The 22,633-nt window shown below is 38.8% G+C and overlaps 1 protein-coding gene across 1 annotated transcript in view; it reads left to right on the top strand.

Annotated features, from left to right (window-relative positions):
- Nucleotides 1–22,633, top strand: part of ATAD5 (ATPase family, AAA domain containing 5) — a 45,734-nt gene that overhangs the window by 21,879 nt on the left and 1,222 nt on the right. Inside the window, exons 7-21 of the mRNA XM_021067456.1 lie at nt 1,996–2,180; nt 4,318–4,475; nt 4,956–5,115; nt 5,565–5,894; nt 7,488–7,584; nt 8,765–8,844; nt 9,370–9,512; nt 9,615–9,765; nt 12,936–13,115; nt 13,346–13,479; nt 13,925–14,018; nt 14,908–14,972; nt 18,271–18,451; nt 20,683–20,864; nt 21,333–22,195. Coding sequence (XP_020923115.1) covers nt 1,996–2,180; nt 4,318–4,475; nt 4,956–5,115; nt 5,565–5,894; nt 7,488–7,584; nt 8,765–8,844; nt 9,370–9,512; nt 9,615–9,765; nt 12,936–13,115; nt 13,346–13,479; nt 13,925–14,018; nt 14,908–14,972; nt 18,271–18,451; nt 20,683–20,864; nt 21,333–22,195 — 3,003 coding nt within the window. The remainder of the gene's footprint in view (nt 1–1,995; nt 2,181–4,317; nt 4,476–4,955; nt 5,116–5,564; nt 5,895–7,487; nt 7,585–8,764; nt 8,845–9,369; nt 9,513–9,614; nt 9,766–12,935; nt 13,116–13,345; nt 13,480–13,924; nt 14,019–14,907; nt 14,973–18,270; nt 18,452–20,682; nt 20,865–21,332; nt 22,196–22,633) is intronic.

Raw genomic sequence — 22,633 nt, 5'->3', positions numbered from 1 at the left:
GGGACCGAACCCGCAACCTCATGGTTCCTAGTCGGATTCGTTAACCACTGCGCCATGACGGGAACTCCTGTAATGATATTTTAATTTCCTCTTGTTGATTTCTAGTTTTTAGAAATACGATTTTTTTTTTTTTAATCTTGGATCCCACAGTCTGCCATTTATTTCACTTAATGCTCTCATCTAATATGCATTTGCTTTACCCAGCAGAATGGTTTTAAGGAATAAAGTTCCAAATTTTGGGTCATTTATGCTTAGATTTCTTGGAGTTATTCTTATGTTTCTAAATTTGAGTACCGTGAAAGAATTTTAAAAATAATTTATGTTGAAATAATTTTAAGAAAAGTTGCCAGAACATGACAGAGAACCCCCATGTCCCTTTCTTCAAGATTTCCCACATCCCTGACCATTTTTATTAAAGAATGCAGACCTTACATGCTGTAGGATGGATGACCCCAGCCTGGGTCTGTCTGGTGTTTCCCTGTGATGGGACTTAGGTCATACAGTCTTGTCAGGATCCCACAAAAACAGTGCCCTGCTCTTGGTTGTTATGCTTCATGTAAAGAGGCAAGTATGACCTTGACCCATTTTGGCCCAGAAGATGCCAACCTTGATCACCTGGATGTGTTGGTATCTGCCAACTCTCCACCTTAGATTCACCCTTTCCGTTGGAAATTGATTAATATTTTGTGGGAAGGTATCCTAAGATAACGCCAATATCTTGTTCCTCATCAAACCTCCTGTTATTAGCCTTGACACCGAGACCTTCCACCTGAATTAGCCATGCTACTGTCATTGTCAAATGGTAGTTCTCTCTTGCAGTCATTCTGCCTCTGTTTGTGAGCTGACTTCTATAAGGAAGTGCTTTTGTATCTCCTCTCATTTATCTATTTACTCATTTACTCATGGATTCCTATTTTATTCTGAGTTTTAATTCATTAATATTATTTATTTTATTGCTCAAATTGTTTCTCATTTGGCCATTCAGCTTGGTTTCTCTGACCCCTTGATGCATACCCATTTATTGAGCATTTCTTACTTTCTTGAGCAGGAAGATGTTCCAGGCTCATCTTTGATTTTCCTTGCTCCAGGACTGTCATGGGACTTTTAGCCAAGGAGCCCTGGTTCCATTTAGTGGAGGTGCTTATGTTACATTGCTCCTGAGGTATCAGGGCTTCTAGGCTTTCTCTGTAGATAAAGCTAGGAAATACACACATACGCACATCCAAAAGTATATCTACCTGTGTTTACAATATATACTGTGTAACATATATAAAGCATGTATATTTTTTATTCGTACTTTGTACCCCCTTCGTAAAGTTTACCTACTTCTGTAGGCACACACTAAGATAGCTACTTCACCCTTCTTTTAGTCCTTCCCTCCAATTAATAGTCAGAAATGGACATCTCTTTTCTGGGATTAATCTCTCAAGTCTGGCTTTTGATCTCATCTTCTTCATTTCCCTCCAACAGAAAAGAGACGTTTTTGTAGCCTATTTTAAATTACCAACCCAAGTTTCTGCTTGTAGAGAATATTCCAGTTCTCACTCTCTATTTGGCAGGCTAGGGTTTTATAAGCTGTCCTATACCAGCACTAAGCTCTCCCCTCCACCGCGCCATCATCCCCCTTCCACTGAAGTCAAGATTCTTTTGCTTTGCAATGCAAGATAAGCCGAGTAAAACTGAGACATCAATGCTGAGGGCCCTAGGGTTCCTGCTATTATATTGGAAACAATATTACTTTAGAAGTTCTCATGTTAACTTTTAGAAATATGGCACTGATTTTGTTTTCTGATTGTTTTATAAATGTATGTTTTAAAACAAAAAAGGAAAAAAACCCGCACTCGAAGATAGCCTCTGTTAACATTTTGATGAATGTCCTTCAAGTCATTTTTTTCGGTGTATACTTATTTTTATTTAATTTTTTAAGATCGATAGACTTTTTATTAAGTATTTATAACCTTACCTCTCCTTTTCTTCACATCATTTTCTTAAAAGTCAAGATGTGTCTGAAAAGTCTCAGGCCTGCGATGTGCAGTTTAAAGCAAAGCGTGACTTTCTCATGAGCGGTTTGCCAGATTTGTTGAAACGACAAATTGCAAAGAAAGCTGCTGCATTAGGTGTGTACAATGCAGTGAGTACCAGTTTCCAGAGAGTCATTCATGTTCAGCAAAAAGATGATGGTGAGTTTATTACTATCGAATATTTTTAAATGCTAGAAGTAACATGAAATTATGTAAGTTGGTTTAAGGTGAGACAAAGGTTTAAGCTTAATTCTTCTGGGGATGCTAGTGGGAATTTAAAGCAGTGATTCATCCTCTCCAGCCTTGGACTGAGGAAGGAGGTGGGTCAGGAAAGCTGAAGGCATCCTGAGCCTTCACTCCTGATGCCAGGTGAGGTCAGGCTCGTGTGTGGGACCTCAAGTGAACAAGGTTGTCCAGACAGACGCTGTGCCCTAAGTCACGGTCTGTGTGTGGAGAGATCATCTTTAAGACTTTTCTCAGAGGAGCTCCAGCCCTGTCTTTGGCTACTCCTGTTTTCGTTTGTTTTTCGCTTTTTAGGGCTGCACCCGTCGCATATGGAAGTTCCCAGGCTAGGGGCTGAATCGGATCTACAGCTGCCAGCCTACACCACAGCCACAGCAGTGCGGGATCTGATCCACCTCTGCAGTCCACACCACAGCTCATGGCAATGCCAGATCTTTTAACCCACTGAGCGAGGCCAGGAATTGAACCCGAATCCTCATGGATACTAGTTGGGTTCATAACCCGTGAACCACGACGGGAACTCCCATGTCCACTCTGCTGTTGAATATTTGAAGGAAGTCTGTTTGCTTTTGCTGTTTAGTACCACAGAAGTATCTTCTGGAATATCTCCTGGGATTGGTAACAAGGATCAGTGTCTCATTCCTCTGGTTCACTCTCCTCAGGTGCCTCGTGCACGGGAGCGCGCTGTTTGCATAAACCTCATAGGGTGTACCAGCTTGATCCTAATCTAATTCTCTTTGGAGTCAAGTGCTGTGGCAACCACAGTCTTTCTTTACTTATATAGTTTTTAATTACTGATAATGTACAAAGCCTTATAGTTTTGCTTTGTCATGGTTCCTACCTAGAGGGGTTTTTTTTGTGTGCGTGTGTGTGTTTTTTTCCTGTCAACACAAAAAGTTATAGTCTTCTTAGCTGTGTTTGTGGTTTGGTTTGGTGCACTCCCTTCACTCATGAATTGTTCACTTTGTTCTGTTTCTTTTCTTGTGTTTCTAACCTTGATAGCTTGTGAGTTTTATTTAGTGCCCTTTGGGCTCTTTTGTATGGGGGGACTTCCCAGTCAGTCTTTCTAATAATATTCCATTTTTACATTTTCCCAGTTCTGCTACTGGCCATTCAGTTGATGAAGGCTTTCTTGTTACTTTTACTAGTTCAGTTTTATATAGCATTTTCTTACAGTTTAGTTAGTTATGATTTTGATGAATACATTTTCACAGGAGAACTACTGTAAAGCCCAGCAAATCTGTTTGTAGATGGGCAGACAAGGCAAGCACAGAGGACTTCTCTCTTAGAACCTTAAAAATTGTTGAACATCGATTATTGTTTGGCTTTTTTTTTTTTTTTTTTTTTTTTTACTTTTTAGGGCCGTACCTATGGCATATGGAGCTTCCCAGCCTAGGGGTCGAATTGGAGCTATAGCTGCCGGCCTACACCACAGCCATGGCAATGCAGGATCTGAGCTGCATCTGTGACCTACACCACAGCTCACGGCAACGCCAGATCCTTAACCCACTGGGTGAGGCCAGGGATTGAACACACAACCTAATGGTTCCAAGTCGGATTCATTTGCGCTGCGCCACCAGGGGAACTCCTTGTTTGGCATTCTTATGAGCACTTCATGTGCATATTTAGTTTAATCCCCATAACATTTCTAGGAAGTTGAGTATTATACTTGTCACCCCCCAGTTTACAGGTGAAGAAACTAAGGTTTAGGATCATGCTTATGCTCGCCTAGCTAGTAAGTGACAGAGTCTGGATTTCATGATGCTAACCACCCCTGAAAACTTGTAACCGGAGTAGCAAGATTGATTTCAAAGGAAAAGAGAATGTGCTAATATTTGCTTATTTTTAATAATTGGAAGGGAAGACCAGGTAATTTTTATTAACTGTAGTTGTTGGAGGTGAGGATTTTGTTTCCCGTGTACTCATTTGAGTTTGGTATTTTTTTGTTAACTAGGTAGTTGTCTAGTCTTTTCATGTTTACTTACTTGGCATTTGATAAATGGATAAGGATGTGAAAGAAGGTAATTAACATCCTTTTTCTGGTTTTCTTTAGGGTGCCATTTGTGGCATTTGAAACCACCCACTTGTCCTCTCTTAACTAAACTTAAGGACCTGAATACTCAAGTAATAGATCTCTCAAGATGTGTTATGGCTCTTGGCGAATTTTCAACATTGAATTCAAATTCAAAAAGTAATAATTCTGCTGTTATGGTACGTTTTAGAGGGGTCATCCATTATAGGTTGTTTCCTTCACGTATTTCAGAGGGAAAAAATTTTGGATATCTGTTGTAGCCTGAAGTTCATCTTTTCCTAGAATCCAGTTTATGAAGGTAAATCCCAATTGAAGTACACATCTCTTTAAAATACTCCTAGCATTTTAAAAGCATCTTAGGAATTAATGATGGCCAGTTTCAAAAGAATATTAGATTATATAGCACATTTGGATACTTTGTAAGTCAGCATTATAATCTAATATATATATAAAATACAATTAGTTGAAAAGAACGAACAATAAAAATATGAACTAAGCCCTTCTAAAGCTATGCAAATGCTGCTTTGCCATTGAGATTGTTTTTAGGGACTAAAGCTAATCCTACATTGACATAGACTTACTATAGACAAAAAATAGTTGGTGGTGTTGTGATTAATAGGTGATGCGGGTCTAATTGAGCATTTTATTTTTTATTACAGTTTATGGGGAGGAGGAAAGATTTGACTGAAGAAGTAAGAAATCTTTTGCTGGAGGAAATTAGGTGGTCAAATCCCGAATTTTCTTTGAGGAAATACTTCCCTTTGCTTCTAAAAAAACGAACTGAGCACCAGGTACTTTCTGAGTGTCATCCTAAACAAGGTTAGTGATAATTATCATTTCCATGAACACTTTCATGTTGAAAACACGGAGCTTAGCCATTGATTCTTGGAAGTGTTCACCATGGAGAGAAGGTTGCTTATGATTGACAGGGAGAGTTATTAAACTGAAGTAAAGCATCTTGTGCGATGCACTGTTAGCCCCTGACAGCTTCTAGAGTTGCCAACCCAAAGACAGCTTTAATTATGTTAAAATATTAATAATTTATTTAAGGAAAACCTTAGATGAGCCAGTTTATATAGCTGGTACAAAAGGCAGTCTAAATAACAAGATATCCAGCTTGCTTTCAGTGTATAACATTTGATTCTTGCCTTTTCATTTTGTAGTAATAAGACTATTGGATATTTCGAAGTGGTACTAAGATTATTGGGTATTAAAATTTGTTTTGTGTTGATTAGTAAGCACATGCATTTCTATAATTCCCCAAATAGAAAGCCCACAACTAGAGCTCAGTGCCAGTCGAAAAGAAACCAAAAGGAAACGAGTGGAAACGGAAAATCATAAATCCAAAAGAAAGAAACCGAATGAGTATTCAGGAAGTCCATTAAAGACAATTGGGGAACCAGAAGAGCTTGGCAAAAGAAACAACTCCAGTGGGATAAAGCTAGATTCTTCCAAAGGTTTATTTTCTAAAACATCCAGGAAGAAACAAACTGCTTTGAGTACAAGGTGTAAAGTGGAAGCAGAAGCAGTAGAAGATTCTGATATTTTGATAATAGATGATGGCAAAGAGTCTGCCTCAGAAGTGTCTTCTATTCCAGGTAAGTTAGATTTTCTCTCCTTGGTCCTAGAATTCTTAAAAAAAAAAAATTTTTTTTTAAACTCTCTTTTCTCCCCTCTCTCTTAGTGTGCCTGTTGCATCATTCAAACAATATAAAATGATCAATGGAAGCCTCACTGATCAGAGTCTTAGAGATACCCACATTTAACAGATGGGTACTTGGTCTTTGACTTTTCTGTGCTTCCTTAAATACACATGCCTTTTCAGAAACCTGGGATCATACTATACCTATTACTTTACACCTGTTTCACATTAATCTGACATATTCTCATTTGGTTATCTGTCTTTTCCAAAGTAGTCTATTGAGTTAAGTCATCCTTTACGTAACTTTAGAATATGGGTTTTTTCTGTTTTTTTTTTTTTTTTTCTCATTTTTGGCCACTCTGCAACATAGGGAGTTTCCTAAGCGAGGGATCAGATCCAAGCCGTAGGTGCAGCTGCGACAACACCATTTCCTTTAACCCACTGGGCCGGGAATTGGACTTTTGTCCTGACGCTGCAGAGACGCCGCCAATTCCATTGTGCCTCAGTGGGAGCTCCTTGGATTATGTTTCATTTGTGCCACAAATCTTTTTTTTTTTTTTTTTTTTTTTGTCTTTTTGCCATTTCTTGGGCCGCTCCTGCAGCGTATGGAGATTCATGTGGAGATTCCCAGTCTAGGGGTCGAATGGGAGCTGTAGCTGCCGGCCTACTCCAGAGCCACAGCAACTCGGGATCCAAGCCTTGTCTGCAACCTATGCCACGGCTCACAGCAACTCGGGATCGTTAACCCACTGAGCAAGGGCAGGGACCGAACCCGCAACCTCATGGTTCCTAGTCGGATTCGTTAACCACTGTGCCACGACGGGAACTCCGGGTTATTAAAATTTTTAATTTATACTTTTAAATCTTAATATCATGAGACTTTAGCTTTTTTTTTTGTCTTTTGTCTTTTTTGTTGTTGTTTTGTTGTTGTTGTTGTTATTGTTGTTGCTATTTCTTGGGCTGCTCCCGCGGCATATGGAGGTTCCCAGGCTAGGGGTTGAATCGGAGCTGTAGCCACCGGCCTGCGCCAGAACCACAGCAACGCGGGATCCAAGCCACATCTGCAACCTACACCACAGCTCACGGCAACGCCGGATCATTAACCCACTGAGCAAGGGCAGGGACCGAACCCGCAACCTCATGGTTCCTAGTCGGATTCGTTAACCACTGCGCCACGATGGGAACTCCGAGACTTTAGCTTTTAAGGGGGAAAGTTTTTTGCTTTGTTTTGTTTTATTTGGCCACACTCGTGACATGTGTAAGTTCCTGGGCTGGAGGTTGAATCTTCATCACAACAGTGACACAAACCCCAGCAGTGATATCACCTGGTCCTTAACCCACTGAGGCACCAGGGACCTCCCAAGGAGGAAGGGTTTTGATGTGAAGAATCTTCAGTGTAATGTTAAGTTTTGAAAATGCCTTTTTAGCAATTTGTAAATGTAAATATTTGTACAGATACTTACTGTTCCATGAAACACTCGTGTAAATGCCTGAGAATATAAGTTTATGTCAAGGAATAAAATACTTTAATACTTATTTTTTGCTTTAGATTCTGGAACCGAAGACATGCTTTGGACAGAAAAGTATCAACCTCAGAACTCCAGTGAACTCATAGGCAATGAACTAGCTATAAAAAAGCTACATAGGTTGGTAACATTTGTAAAGGAATTGAGAAATAGTTTGTGAATCTGGTTTTACTATTTCATTTATTTTATCTGTACCAAAATCTAGAAATTATAAAGTAATATGTCACCTGGTAAAATATTTATTTAAAAAAAAAAAAAGAATTTTGAGCGGAAAGTAAAACGTGCCTCTTTTCTCCTCCCTGGACGTCCATGACTTTCAAAGTTTTCTTGTAAAACCTTCCAGAAAAATTTTTATGCTTGTATTAATTCCTTCCTTCTAACAAAATGAATCATTTTAGTACTAATTCAGATCATAATCCTTGCTCTACAATTCCCACCTCCAAAAAGTTCTGGAAAGTTAAAAGCTTATTACATTGAACATTGAAAGTTTATTGTCGTCTCTATCAATCCCACTTAGTAGGAGTTCATATATTTTTAACGAGGAATATTAAATGATTACAGATGTACTGCCACTGACCCACTAGAGGTCTTATGTTATATGTGGCGAATGTGCTAAATGAATAGCCTAAAAATCCTGACTTCTAAAACTCACCTGGCCCAAAGGATTTCATACAAGGAATTGGGACCCGTAATAATAAACACTTTGAGATGGGCACTGTTCGAAATACTTGACCGTTCTTGGCTCATTGAATCCTTAGAACAATTCTGTGAGGGTAAATTCCATTGCTCATGAGGAATGAGGCCGAGACCTTGTCCAAGGTCACACATCTCGAAAGTGAGGGAGCTGGAATTTCACCTTAACCAGTCGAGCTCCAGGCCAGAACGTAATCGCTCTCCGTGTACATGGCAGCATTGCATCTTAGATGTCTTTCATGCCATCACACAGTCTGCCTCAGTTCTTCACAGTTTCTCTGTGCTGCTTTCTTAGGGGAGCCCACCATAAGGTATCTTTCCCCTACTGATGTACTTTTAGGTTTTTCTTTTGGAGGCTAATGAAAACAGTGTTGCAGTGAAGATCCTTGTGCGTATCATCTGGTATATTTAGGCAAAATTTACTTCATTTTAAAATATTCACACCCATGTAAAATTGTTTTACTATTCAGGTGACTCTGAGGCACTATGGCGTTGTTAAAAACTAACAGTATACCCTAACCTCCACCAACAGTCAGTTCAACCTGTTGTCTAAGAGAGATCTATGTTCTGTGAATTATTTTTATTAACATACATTTTCTTATGGTAGTTGGTTGAAGGACTGGAAAAGAAGAGCTGAATTGGAAGAAAGACAAAATTTGAAGGGGAAAAGAGATGAGAAACAGGAAGGTATTTTGAGTCTTTTTTTTTTTTTTCCATCACACTGAACATTTTTTGGAGTTAGATTAGCTAAATTTTTTATAAAGCTTCTTAACTAGTTTCTTTTTCTTTTTTTTTTAGGGCCACATCTGTGGCATATGGTAGTTCCCAGGCTAGGGGTCATAGCAGAACTGCAGCTGCCAGCCTATGCCACAGCTACAGCAACAGGGGATCCGAGCCACGTCTGCAACCTACACCACAGCTCATGGCAACACTGGATTCTTAGATTCTTAACCCACTGCAGCTCATGGCAACACCGGATCCTTAACCCACTGATCGAGGCCAGAGATCAAACCCACATCCTCATGGATACTAGTTGGGTGCTTAGCCATAATGGACTCCCCTTCATTTGTATTTTATATTTAGTTTTGTAGTTTTTACATATTAAATTTCCAACATTGATTGGCAAGAAGTTGTGGGATTGGGTCACTGGGTTTGGTGAAGTCAAATTTCTGCCTAAGCAATTATTTTACGTGCGTTTGTATGATTTTTCAGATCCATTGGATAGCATAGATTTCAAAGGCAGTTCTGATGATGAGGAAGAGACTCGTCTTTGCAATACTGTTCTTATAACAGGGCCAACAGGAGTGGGGAAAACTGCTGCAGTGTATGCGTGCGCTCAGGAGCTGGGATTTAAGGTTGGTAATGACTGTGGCACACGGATGTTAATGTAGTAATTACTCTTGAAACAAGAAACATAAACCATTCTGCTTTTTTTTTTTTATGTGGTGTCCTTTTAGATATTTGAAGTGAATGCCTCTTCTCAGCGCAGTGGGAGACAAATTCTGTCTCAACTGAAGGAAGCTACTCAGTCCCATCAAGTAGACAAACAAGGTGTAAACTCACAAAAACCTTGTTTTTTTAATAGTTACAACATAGGCAAGTCACCAAGTAAGTAAATTGTTTTTAAGTCATAACCTTTAAAAAAATTAAAACCTAAGAAAATAATTTTCATAATCAGCATTTTGCCATTCCTTTTTTAAATCTTTTCCTACATATTCACATGCCTTTTTTTCTTAGACTTTATGTTTTAAAACAAGTCTAAAGACAATCACTTAATTTTACCCATGTGTATGTACTTCAATACGTAGCTTAAGTGATAGACTTTTTAAAAAGCTTAAGCGCCCCAAAGAAAGAGCAGGGGGGAGGTCCCCATTGTGGCTCAGTGGAAGTGAATCTGACTAGTGACAATGAGCTTGTGGGTTCAGTCCCTGTACTTGCTTGGTGGGTTGGGGATCCTGTGTTGCTGTGGCTGTGGTGTAGGCCGACAGTTGTAGCTCTGATTGGACCCCTAGCCTGGGAACCTCCATGTGCCACAAGTGCAGCCCTAAGGAAAAAAATTGCCTTACCACAATATTGTAGTCAGACCAAGCAAAAATTAACCACAAGAGTTAACTAATTTCAGTATTCTCTTGATGTAAATGGTTTGTTCAAATCGGAATTCAGGGTCACGTCTTACAGTTGATTAATGTCTCAAGTTTCTTTTAATCTAACAACTCCCTCCCCCTTTCTTTTCATGTCATTGGTTGAATAACATGGGTCATTTGTCTTAAAATTTCCCACATTCTGGATTTGGCTGATTATATCTTCATGGCATCAGTTCATGTACTCCTCTCCTTGTAATTTATAAACTGGCAGTTAGATCTGTGGGCTTGATTAGACTCATTTACGTGTTTTGTTTTGTTTTGTTTTTGGTCTTTTGCCTTTTCTAGGGCTGCACCCTCAGCATATGGAGTTTCCCAGGCTAGGGGTCAAATTGGAGCTGTGGCCACAGGCCTACATCAGAGCCACAGCAACACCGGATCTGAGCCATGTCTGCAACCCACGCCACAGCTCACAGCAATGGTGGATCCTTAACCCACTGAGCAAGGCCAGGGATCAAACCTGCAACCTCATGGTTCCAAGTTGGATTCATTAACCACTGAGCCATGACGGGAGCTCCAAGATTTATTTACATTTTGAAGCCAGAATACATGCAGGGGCTTGGCTGTGTGCTTCCTGTGGTATCAGCAAAAGATACATAAAAACTTGTCATCCTACTTTTTTTTTTTTTTTTTTTTTTTTTTTTTGGTCTTTTTAGGACCACACCCACAACGTATGGAGGTTCCCAGGCTAGGGGTCGAATCAGCTGCAGCTGCTGGCCTACAGCACAGCCACAGCAATGCCGGATCTGAGCCACATCTGTGACCTACACCACAGCTCGTGGCAATGCCAGATCCTTAACCCACTGAGCAAGGCCAGGGATTGAACCTGTGTCCTCATGGATGCTAGTCAGATTTTTTTCCACTGATCCACATGGGAATTCCCCTCCTACTTTTAATGATCTTAAATTTTTTTTTTTGTCTTTTGTCTTTTTGGGACCACACCTGCAGCATATGGATGTTCCCAGGCTAGGGGTCTAATCGGAGCTCTTGTTGCTGGCCTATGTATGCCACGTCTGCAACCTACACCTCAGCTCATGGCAACGCCGGATTCTTAACCCACTGAGCAAGGTCAGGGACCAAACCTGAAACCTCGTGGTTCCTAGTCAGATTCGTTTCTGCTGCGCCACAAGAGGAACTCCTATTTTAAGATTATACCTTTCTCCTGGTGGTAAAATCCCTTATTTATTTATTTATTTATTTATTTATTTATTTTTGGCCACACTCACGGCATATGGAATTTCTTGGGCCAAGGATCAAATCCACACCACCATAGCGACCCAAGCTGCCACAGTGATGATTCTGGATCCTTAACCTATTGTGCCACAAGAAAACTCCAAAATGCCTTATTTTTAATGACATGATAGTGATGTCTATGTAGTTTTTTCAAGCTCAAAATTTTCGCAAATTTTTTGAAAACCTGTGATGTGCTAAGATATGCGGTAAAGCCTCTGGAGATGAGGGTAAAGAAAAAGAATGGGACACAGTCATGAGTTTGTGTGCTTTTGGTGTACATAGAGAAGATCCCACTCTGAGTCTGTGTGATAACTAGGACGTTAAAGACTAAGTAAGGGGGAGTTCCCGTCGTGGCTCAGTGGTTAACGAATCCGACTAGGAACCATGAGTTTGGGGGTTCCATCCCTGGCCTCGCTCAGTGGGTTAAGGATCCAGTGTTGCCGTGAGCTGTGGTGTAGCTTACAGTCGCAGCTTGGATCCCGAGTTGCTCTGGCTTTGGCGTAGGCCGGAGGCTGCAGCTCCAATTAGACCCCTAGCCTGGGAACCTCCATATGCTGCGGGAGTGGCCCTAGAAATGGTGAAAAGTCAAAAAAAAAGACTAAGTAAGGTTACTTTGAGGGAAGCAAGGGGAGTGCTCTGGGGTAAATGCCAGGCTGCTATGGAGCTTCTGAAGAGTAGACCTTGGCCATGTTTTGTTTTGTTTCCTTTTTATGGCTGCATGTGTAGCATACGGAAGTTCCCAGGCTAGGGGTTGAATTGGAGCTGCCGCTGTAGGCCTACACCACAGCCAGAGCAATGCCAGATCCAAAAGGCACCTGTGACCTGTGCCACAGCTTGCGGCAACACTGGATCCTTAACCCAGTGAACGAGGCTGGGGATCGAACCCACATCCTCCGAGACACTGTGTTGGGTTCTTAACTCGCTGAGCCACAGTGGGAACTCCCGGCCATTTATTTTTAACTTTGTCTCCATCTTTCACAGCATATCTAGAAAAAGATTATCAGTTGCTTGCAGTATCAGTGTACTGCAGGCTAAAGTGAAGTTGGCTGAGAAGATGCGTAATGTGCTCAGCATGCACTGTTATCGCTTTTCCTCCAGCCTCTTCTGACCTCAAGCAGATGTAGACAGAGTGAATGGGAGGATTATGAACAGTATTTGCTTCAAGAATGTATGTTTCTTTAGAAAAGACTCTCTTTTCCAAATGACTGGTTTTACCTTCTCTACTGGTAGAATAACAATACAATGACTTTTGAGTGTACAGAGTATTTCAATGTAAGAATGAAAAAATTTTCATATCTTTGATTTTAACTGGCAAGAGTAGAAATACAGACTGTGGATAACTCAATCTTGCCATCTGTTTAATTTTTAGAATATTTGTCTTTAAGTACAATTTGTTTTTGGCAGAAAAATTAAGCTCCCCCAGGAAGGTTGTTGTTACATCACCAAGAAAGCTTCCTCCACCATCACCACAAAGTAGTGGACCAAAGCGAGCACTTCCTCCTAAAACTTTAGCAAATTATTTTAAAGTGTCTTCTAAGCCAAAAAATAATGAGGAAATAGGAGCATTTCTGGAAAACATTAAAGGTAAGACATTAAATTGACCAAGACCCTGCTAGATAAAAATATGATCATATTTCATGACTTCCTATTGCTGTTTATTAAACCTCAGCTATGCTGAAGTTCCTGTCTATGGCAGTCTTGATATTTTGTTTCAGTTTTGATAGTAGATTTCAGTTTGCGCTTATTCTGTGGAAATATCCAATGTTCTCTTTTAAGTTGATTTTTTGTAAAATGTTAATATTTTATTTATGCAGGAATCAAAAATTCTTTTGAACAGAAACAAATCATTCCGACTAAATCTACAAACACAGGAACTTCAAATGTCAAAGAGTTTGGGGCTGAGGAACCCAACAGGAAAAATGCAACATCTCTTATTCTTTTTGAGGAGGTAGGCTAATGGCGTTATACCTTTGGGATAAACTCCTGGTAAAAACCTAATTACTCTATGTTTTACCATAAAGGACTGTACAGTTGCCTAGGAAGGAGTAATTGTATCTGTCTGAAATTAAAGTGAATGAAACTGTCAACAATAGAAGAATTTTTCAGGAATACGGTTAATGTAATTCAATACTTTAGGTGTTTATAGAAATCATTCTAACCCATACTTATTTAGTTATAGGTGACTGCATTTCTTTGATTTTTAGTGTTTGATTTTTTTTCTTTTTAACTCCTATAATAACACATTTTGGTTTTCCACAGGGTTGAATTCACACTGGTTCACAAATTCATAAACATGGTCTCTAATAGACATAGTGTATCTACTGTGTATCCATAACTGATATCCAATAAGTATTATTACTCAGTACATTAATATTCTAATAAATGGTTCTTAGGTTGATGTCATTTTTGAAGAAGATGCTGGATTTTTGAATGCAGTCAAAACGTTTATGGCAACAACGAAAAGACCTGTAATCCTTACTACAAGTGGTAAGAAACCAGTGATTTTACAATTAATTACTTTCAGTTAAGATATTCTGGGATAGCTTCTTAAAATTTTAGTTAGACATATGTTCCTTCATAAATCTGCTGGTAAATTCTTTTTTTCTTAAAGTGAGAAGGATTCTAGATCATTTTCAAACTGAGAATTATTGCAATCGATTTGCAGCTTTGAGGATTTTTTTTTTCCTTTTTTTCCTTTTTGTCTTTTTCGGGCTGTACCCACGGCATGTTAAGTTCCCAGGCTAGGAGCTGAATCAGAGCTGCAGCTGCAGCCTATGCCACAGCTACAGCAATGAGGAATCCAAGCCATGTCTTCAACCTACACCACTTACAGCAATGCCAGATCCTTAACCTACTGAGCAAGGCCAGGGATTGAACCCACATCCTCATGGATGTTAGTAGGGTTCAGTAACCACGTAGCCACAACGGAACTCCCCCCTCTTTTCTGAGTAATTATAAAATGAATATATTAACTTGCAGGTAAGCAATGACTTTATTTTTGCTTTTTAGGGCCACACCTGCGGCATATGGAAGTTCCCAGGCTAGGGGTGGGTCGAATCAGAGCTGCAGCTGCTGGCCTATGTCACAGCCACAGCAACTCCAGATCTGAGCTGCATCTGCCACCTACACCATAGCTCACAGCAACGCCAGATCCTTAACCCACTGAGTAAGGCCAGGGATTAAATCTGTGACCTCATTGTCACGAGTTGGATTCGTTTCCACTGTGCCACAACGGGAGCTCCGGAAACTCCTCCTTAATGATTTATAATTGACATGGTATTTTGTTTTCATTACTGATGAAATATAGATACTTTATAGAAAAAAATATGACTAGAAAAGTGGACTTAATGTTTACAGATGTATTTTTTGCCTATAGATCCAACATTTAGTTTAATGTTTGATGGCTGCTTTGAAGAAATTAATTTTAATACTCCTTCACTGGTAAGTTTTTAATTTTGATAATCAAAAATTATATATCACAATTACATGAAAAGTGGTTTGTTATAATATTTAGTTATAACTTTAAAATGTGGTGACTAAGGGATATGTTAAATTTTGGAGTTTTAGGAGACTTTTTTTTTTTTCTTTTTATCTTTTTAGGGCCACATGCGCGTCATATGGAGGTTCCCAGGCTAGGGATCTAGTCGGAGCTGTTGCTGCCAGCCTACACCACAGCCACAGCCACGCCAGATCCAAGCTGTGTTTTCGACCTATACCACAGCTCATGGCAACGCCAGATCTTTAACCCACTGAGCGAGGCCAGGGGTCGAACCTGCAACCTCATGGTTCCTAATCAGATTCATTTCCACTGCGCCATGACAGGGACTCCTAGGAGACTTCGGATCATCATTTTTTTTACTTTAAATATTGTCAAAATTCAAATATTCAGATTTTTTTACTAGGCTCCAAATTCATTAGGTCATTAGTAAATAGAGCTTTATTGAGGGCAAATTCACATACTTAAGTATACAACTTGAGAAGTATGAACAGAGTAAACATCCCTGTAACCATCACCCAGATCAAAATACAGAACTTTTCCAGCACCTCCCAAAGTTCCCTTGGGCTCTTTTTATCAGTACTGCCCTCCACACCAGAGATAACTATTCTAATGTTTTTGAGATTTGTTTTTATCTATTCTGAAATTTTAAAAATAATAGGAAATATTGTGTCCTGAATCTGGTTTCATTCACTTCACATTATGTTTTTTTAGATTTTTCCATGCTAAATCTATCAGTAGAATTGTTGAATCAAATGCTTTTTGTTATTTGTTATTTATTTAGCTTTTTAAGAATCTGCCAATAGATTTCTGCTGTATGAGAATTCCGGCAACTATTGTCAGTCTTTTTAATTTTGGGCATGGTAGTCGTATCTGTTGTGTATGTGTGTGTTTGTTTGTGGGGTTTTTTTTTTTTTTGGCCTTGGCATGTGGAAGTCCCCAGGCCATGGGTCGAATTCTTGCTATAGCTGTGACCTGAGACACAGCAGTGACTATGCCGGCTCCCCAACCTACTGAGCCACCAGGGAACTCCTGTGTGTGTTTGCCTTTTGTTAATTAACTTTTTTTTTTTTTTTTGCCTGCACTCATGGCATATGGAAGTTCCCAGGCTAGGGGTTGAATCAGAGCTACCGCTGCCAGCCTACACCGCAGCCACAGCAGCACTAGATCTGAGCTGCATCTGTGACCTACACCACAGCTCGTGGCAATGCCAGATCCTTAACCCACTGAGTGAGGCCAGGGATTGAATCCTCCTCGTCATGGATGTTAGTCAGGTTCATTTCTTCTGCACCACAATGGGAACTCCTCCTTTCCAGTTTTTTCTGTTTGTACTTCTGATCCGGTCATTTATATTGATTTGTCTTCAAGTTTATTGAGGTTTTTTCCTGCTACCTCCTGTCTTCCCTGAGGCCCACCTGCTGAAGTTTTTATCCTAATACTACAGTTTCTAGTTTTCAATTTCTATTTGCTTCTTTTTTATAGTTTCTATTTTTCTGCTGAGATTGACTATCGGTTTGTTCATTATGAATATGTTTCCCTTAGGCATGGTTTTACTGACTGTTTTTAAACCCTCTTTTGCTAACTCCAACTCTATAAAAAATGCTAGAGGTCTTATAAAGTCTGTGAAATGTAAATACAGTAGCACTGTGAGTTTCTACCCGAGCTTTAGCCACCATTGCTTTAGCCTGAACTTAGTCAAAAATTAATTTTAAAAGGTGTAGTAGAGATTCATCCAGGGCAGTTTCATTTGTCCGAGTGTTAATTTCCCTTCTGTTTTTTTCTGCCTTGGGTTACTCTCTTGTCCATTTAGGTAATTGGCTTTTTATTTTTATTTCTGGTAGTCGATTATAGAATTTATAGTTATTGTCGATAGCAAGGTTGGTCTGATAGCAGGTAGTTCTTTGTTATTGAAAACAGAATTCCCAGTCTTTGGGAAGCCTAAGTCCCAGATGCGTGCAAGAATAATGTGTGTGTGTAGAATAAAATCAAAGATATAGGGAAACCATGTTTTTAATTGTCTTGTTTACTATAAGAAATGCTAGAGGTCTTATAAAATCTGTGAAATGTGAATACAGTTTTTCACATTTTATCTTTTCAAGGTAGGAAGTTTTTGATAAACAGAAATGGGAAGAGAATTGTACATATTTTGTGGTTTTACAAAAAATAGAGCAATATTAGAGTTCCCACTGTGGCATAGTGGATTAATGACCTCTCTTGTCTCTGGAGGTGCCAGTTTGATCCCAGCCTGGTGTAGTGGCTTAAGTCAGGACCTGCTGTTGCTACAGCTGTGGTGTAGGTTGCAGCTCCGGCTCAGATTCAACCCCAGGCCCAAGAAATTTATGCCGCGGGTATAGCTGGAAAAAAAAAAAAAAAAGGAGCAATATTAATTGAACACTAAATGAAATGAAAAAATGTACTTGGCTCATTTACCCCCATGGTTTACATTTTTTCCTTGTATTTCTTTTTTTTTTTTTTTGTCTTTTGTCTTTTTGTCTTTTTTTTGTTGTTGTTGCTATTTTTTGGGCCGCTCCCGCGGCATATGGAGGTTCCCAGGCTAGGGGTCAAATCGGAGCTGTAGCCACCAGCCTACGCCAGAGCCACAGCAACGCGGGATCCGAGCCACGTCTGCAACCTACACCACAGCTCAGGGCAACGCCGGATCATTAACCCACTGAGCAAGGGCAGGGATCAAACCCGCAACCTCATGGTTCCTAGTCGGATTCGTTAACCACTGCGCCACGACAGGAACTCCTTGTATTTCTTATTTACATACATTTATTATTTTATAATTGCATTGATATAATTTTCTAACAATGGTTTTTAAAAGTTATGTAATAAGTATTTTTATTTTTCAATACTACTGTAGTATTCACATTTATAATTTTAATGGCTGTAATATATTCCACCAAGTTGTATCATTATTTAATACTAAGGAACTTTCTTAAGGCTTAATAAAATTGCTTCCAGGGTTCAGGTTGGAAAATCTTCTATAAAATTTTCCCTGGTGCCTCAGACTGTATAAATTAATAAAAGAAGTATGTGTGAATGCTTTTAATTTGGTAGCATATTCCTTTACATTTTTCTAGTACAGTCATTCTCAATAAGAGCTTAAGCTGTTATGAATTTTAGCAAAATTGACTTTTTGATATCTCTGATTGATGTGTTTCTGTTAAGTCTGCAATTGACCATGTTTCTTTCTTTCTCTTCCTCCCTCCCTCTCTCCCTACCCTCTCTCTCTCTCAGCTAAATGTTGCCAGCTATCTACAGACAATCTGCTTGACTGAGAATTTTAGAACTGATATAAAAGATTTTGTAACATTGTTAACTGCAAATACTTGTGATGTCAGAAAAAGTATCCTTTACTTACAATTCTGGATTAGAAGTGGAGGTGGATTTTTAGAAGAAAGGCCATTATCCTTTTGTCGTAAGTTGATTTGTTATGGAGATTTCTGTAAGGGGATGCTTATTAAAATATATGCTGTACTGAAATATTTGAGAGATTATAAAAAGTTTGAGTATTGAGGTATCATGTTAATTTTAAAATAAGGATACATACATCACCTATGTTGATGGAGACTTTCGTAAGTGTTAATAAATGTGGGTAAAACCAAACTGAACCTGAAACAAACTGTTACTTATACATTTATAAACAAATAGAATTATATTATTTAGCAACTTTTTGATGTATTAAAAAATCATATTGGTGATTTTTCCATATGTAAATTATTTTTATATGACTGCATTGTCACTTCCCCTTAGCTCCTTTAATAGTCTGTAATTCTGTCTTTCCTGAGAACTTCATTTCAGAAATGCTTCATTTAATTTCTTATCAGTCTTCCATCATCGTTACCTAATTCAAGTCACAGACATTGACTGAGGACTTTCTCCATGCCAGGTCCTGTGTTTGTAGGAATAAGACATGCTTCCTTCCCTGAAGAAGTTCATAGTTTGTGGTTTCCATGCTCCATAGTCACAGATCTGTAGTTACAGATCCTGCTCTGGGAAATGTACAAATATGTAAATGTTAAAAAGGTGAAGTTCTGTAATATTAATCCCTTCTCGGTTTCTTGATTAGTTCGAATTTTAATATTTTATTCTTTTTCAAAGTATTTAATTCAGTCTAAGCTGGTAGTTAAGCTTTAACTGTTTCTTAGAAGTAAAAATGATTAAGACATGGAAAATGCCCTGTTATAAATAAATTAGTTAATAATTGTCACCTTATTACTGGTTATAAAATGCTCTACCAAGAACTTTAGAAAACAAAAACTTAGTATAGCATTATCTCTTTTCTTGAAGATCTTTTTTTTTTTTTTTTTTTTTTTTTTTGTCTTTTTGCTATTTCTTTGGGCCGCTCCCGCAGCATATGGAGGTTCCCAGGCTAGGGGTCTAATCGGAGCTGCAGCCACCAGCCTACACCAGAGCCATAGCAATGTGGGATCCGAGCCGCATCTGCAACCTACACCACGGCTCATGGCAACGCCGGATCGTTAACCCACTGAGCAAGGGCAGGGACCGAACCCGCAACCTCATGGTTCCTAGTCGGATTCGTTAACCACTGCGCCACGACGGGAACTCCTCTTGAAGATCTTAAAAGCATTTCATTCCTGTATTTAAAAAGAAAAATACATAAACAGGAGTTTTTGTTGTGGCTTGGCAGGTTAAGGATCCAGGGTTGCTGAAAGCTGCAGCATAGGTCACAGATGCAAGCTTGGATCTGGTGTTGCTTTGGCTGTGGTGTAGGCCGGAAGCTTCAGCTCAGACTCAGACTCAGACTCGCTGAAAATTAAAATAGTACGGAAGTATGTAATGTAAAACGTAAAAGAGCTTCCCCACTTTTTAAAGGATAGCTACTGTTAAAATTTTATCTATGCACATATACAAATATTGCTACCTACTTATTTAGCAAAATTAACTAATACTATATATATAGTTAAATAATTTGTTTTTTTTACCTGACAATTTATTGTCTGTACCTTTGGTTCTGGTCCCCTTTTTCATAGCTGTGTGCTATTCCATAACATAAAGTGGACATAGCATAATTTAACCATTACCTGTGGGACATTTAAATCATCTTTAGTTTGTCATTAAATTATGCACCAAATGTCTTTTATGTATGTAATCTTGAGCATGTCTGTGAGTACTTTATCGGAGGATTCTAGAAGTATGATTGCTAAGCCAAAGGCTTTATACGTTTTATATTTTGATAGGTGTTACCAGATTGCCCTCCAAAGATAATTGTACACATTTATGCTTCCTTGAATATATAATGCTCTTTTATATGTACCTCTGACAAGGCTACGTTATCACTTATTTTAATTTTGCCAATTTAAAACTGAAGGGAATCTTATTTTCATTTCCATTTCCATGATCACTGGTGAAATTGCACATCTTTTTATGAGTTTGTTAGATTTTGTATTTCTTCTGTGCCTTGCCTGTTCAGTCCTTGCACTTTTTTCTGTTGGGTTGTTTTATAAGTCCGTCTCCACTTAACCTACTAGAAATAATGTTTGCATCATACTCCTTATGAGTTAGATACGTATGTGGAGAATAACAAAAGGAGAGTTAGGCGCAGAAGATCTTAGGTTTTAAATAATTGTTTGCTATCATTTGTTAAAAAATATGGATAGCTAAGATTTTCTATTACTAATTTTATAGGAGGAAATAGCAGAAATGTACAACTTGTTTGCTCTGAAGATGACCCTGATTCCAAAAATAACCCTAAAAATACTAAAAGGAATCCACCAGACCTTCCCAAATGTGACACTGGCTGTGCTGAGACCTTGTTTGGCCTTAAGAACATTTTCTCCCCATCTGAAGACTTATTTTCATTTTTGAAGGTATTTTCAACATCTAGTTTGGAATGTCAGATTTAAGTTTTCATCTTCCCAACATGTACTTCTTAAGGTTAACTTAAATTTACCAATAATTTTTATAGACTTCAGATTTCTGATTTTAACACATAGTAGCACTTTGACAAATGATGCATTTAGAGCATTGCTCTAAATGTATATTGTTTACATTTAGGATTTAGAATAGAATTGAGAAATATTTCAAATTAAAAACAATTTCAGAAATTAGTTTTTAAGCATGAGCTTCTAATTATCGAAGTGAGGTGTATAGTAAATATTAGAAAATTTAATTCTTCAAATTACTTTTCTAAATGTATTTTTTAGGCTCATTATACTATTTAAATGTTCTAAGGAAGTATAGTTAATAAAATTATTAACTTTGAAGATATATAGGAATGACATTGTATCCAGACTATATCCTGTTGTAACATTTCTTTACTCAAAATTGTTTTTCAGCACAAAATCAGAACAAAGGAAGCATGGCATAATCTCATCCAGCTTCTTACAGAATTCCAAATGCGGAATATAGATTTCTTATATAGTAATCTTGAGTTCATTCTCCCATTACCTGTTGATATCATTCCCGAAACAGAAAACTTTGGTGGTCCATCTGTAAGTGTGGACACCAGTGAAGCAACACAAAATATGAAATGTCTTGCTAGGAAACATTCTGAAGGAGAGAAGCCATTGAAAAAGTCCCAAAAAAAGAAACATAAGAAAAAGATGGTAATTCTAGATGATAGTGACTTATTTGACACCGAACTCATCTTTTCGGATGAATTTATTAACCTTTCCCCTGCATCTTCTTCAAATCCAGAAGAAAGCAAAGCCAGAGATAAAGAAAGCAACCCAGAGACAAAGAAACTAAACAACTGTCTAGAGTCAAATGCTGAGTCTATTCCTCGCCCTAAAACACCCGCGGAAAAGCAATGTTCTGCCCTTGTTTCTCACTGTCTCAGTTCTCTCACGGAGTTCGTGGACAACATGTCCTTCTTAGATGCCCTTGTAAGTGGCGTAAAGGACCAAAAGGAACGCGGTGAAAGTGATTTTGGTTGGACAAGTGGAAAGCTCAAGAGTGGACTTTGCGATGAGTTTAGTCTTGAGAGTAGAGATGGATGGACTCCTCAGAGCTCTGGAGAATTAAAGGCAGCTGTAGAAGCCCTCAGCTTCACCAAGTGTTCTTCTACTATTTCAAAAGCATTGGAAACCTCCCTGAATTCTTGCAGGAAATTAGGAAGCGATCCTACAAAAGAGCTTACTTTTTATGTTTCACAAAAGCGCGGTAATGAACGCTTTAGTCAGTCAGCAGTTAATTTAGAGTAAGTTTTACCTCCTTTTATTTTTCAATAGTAAGTGGTAAAGGGGGAATTATTAGTTTCTTTCTTCTTACTAATTTTGAAATTCTGGGCTTTTGTTGATGGTAGGCCCTTAAAGTTAATAATGTGGCTTCTTTTTTTTGTCTTGGGTCTTTTCAGGGCCGCACCCGTGGCATATGGAGGTTCCCAGGCTAGGGGTCGTATCGGAGCTATAGCCGCCGGCCTATGCCAGAGCCACAGCAACGCTAGATCCAAGCCTCATCTTCGACCTACACCACAGCTCAAGGCAACACCAGATCCTTATTAACCCACTGAGGGAGGCCAGGGATCGAACCCGCAACCTCATGGTTCCTAGTCAGATTCGTTTCCGCTGCACCACGACGGGAACTCCAATAATGTAGTTTCTAATGAGACAGTTAAGGAGACCAGCCTGATTGTTGG

This window comes from Sus scrofa, chromosome 12, assembly GCF_000003025.6.
Source record: "Sus scrofa isolate TJ Tabasco breed Duroc chromosome 12, Sscrofa11.1, whole genome shotgun sequence".
NCBI lineage: Eukaryota > Metazoa > Chordata > Mammalia > Artiodactyla > Suidae > Sus > Sus scrofa.
This window is presented reverse-complemented; position numbering and strand designations above follow the sequence as displayed.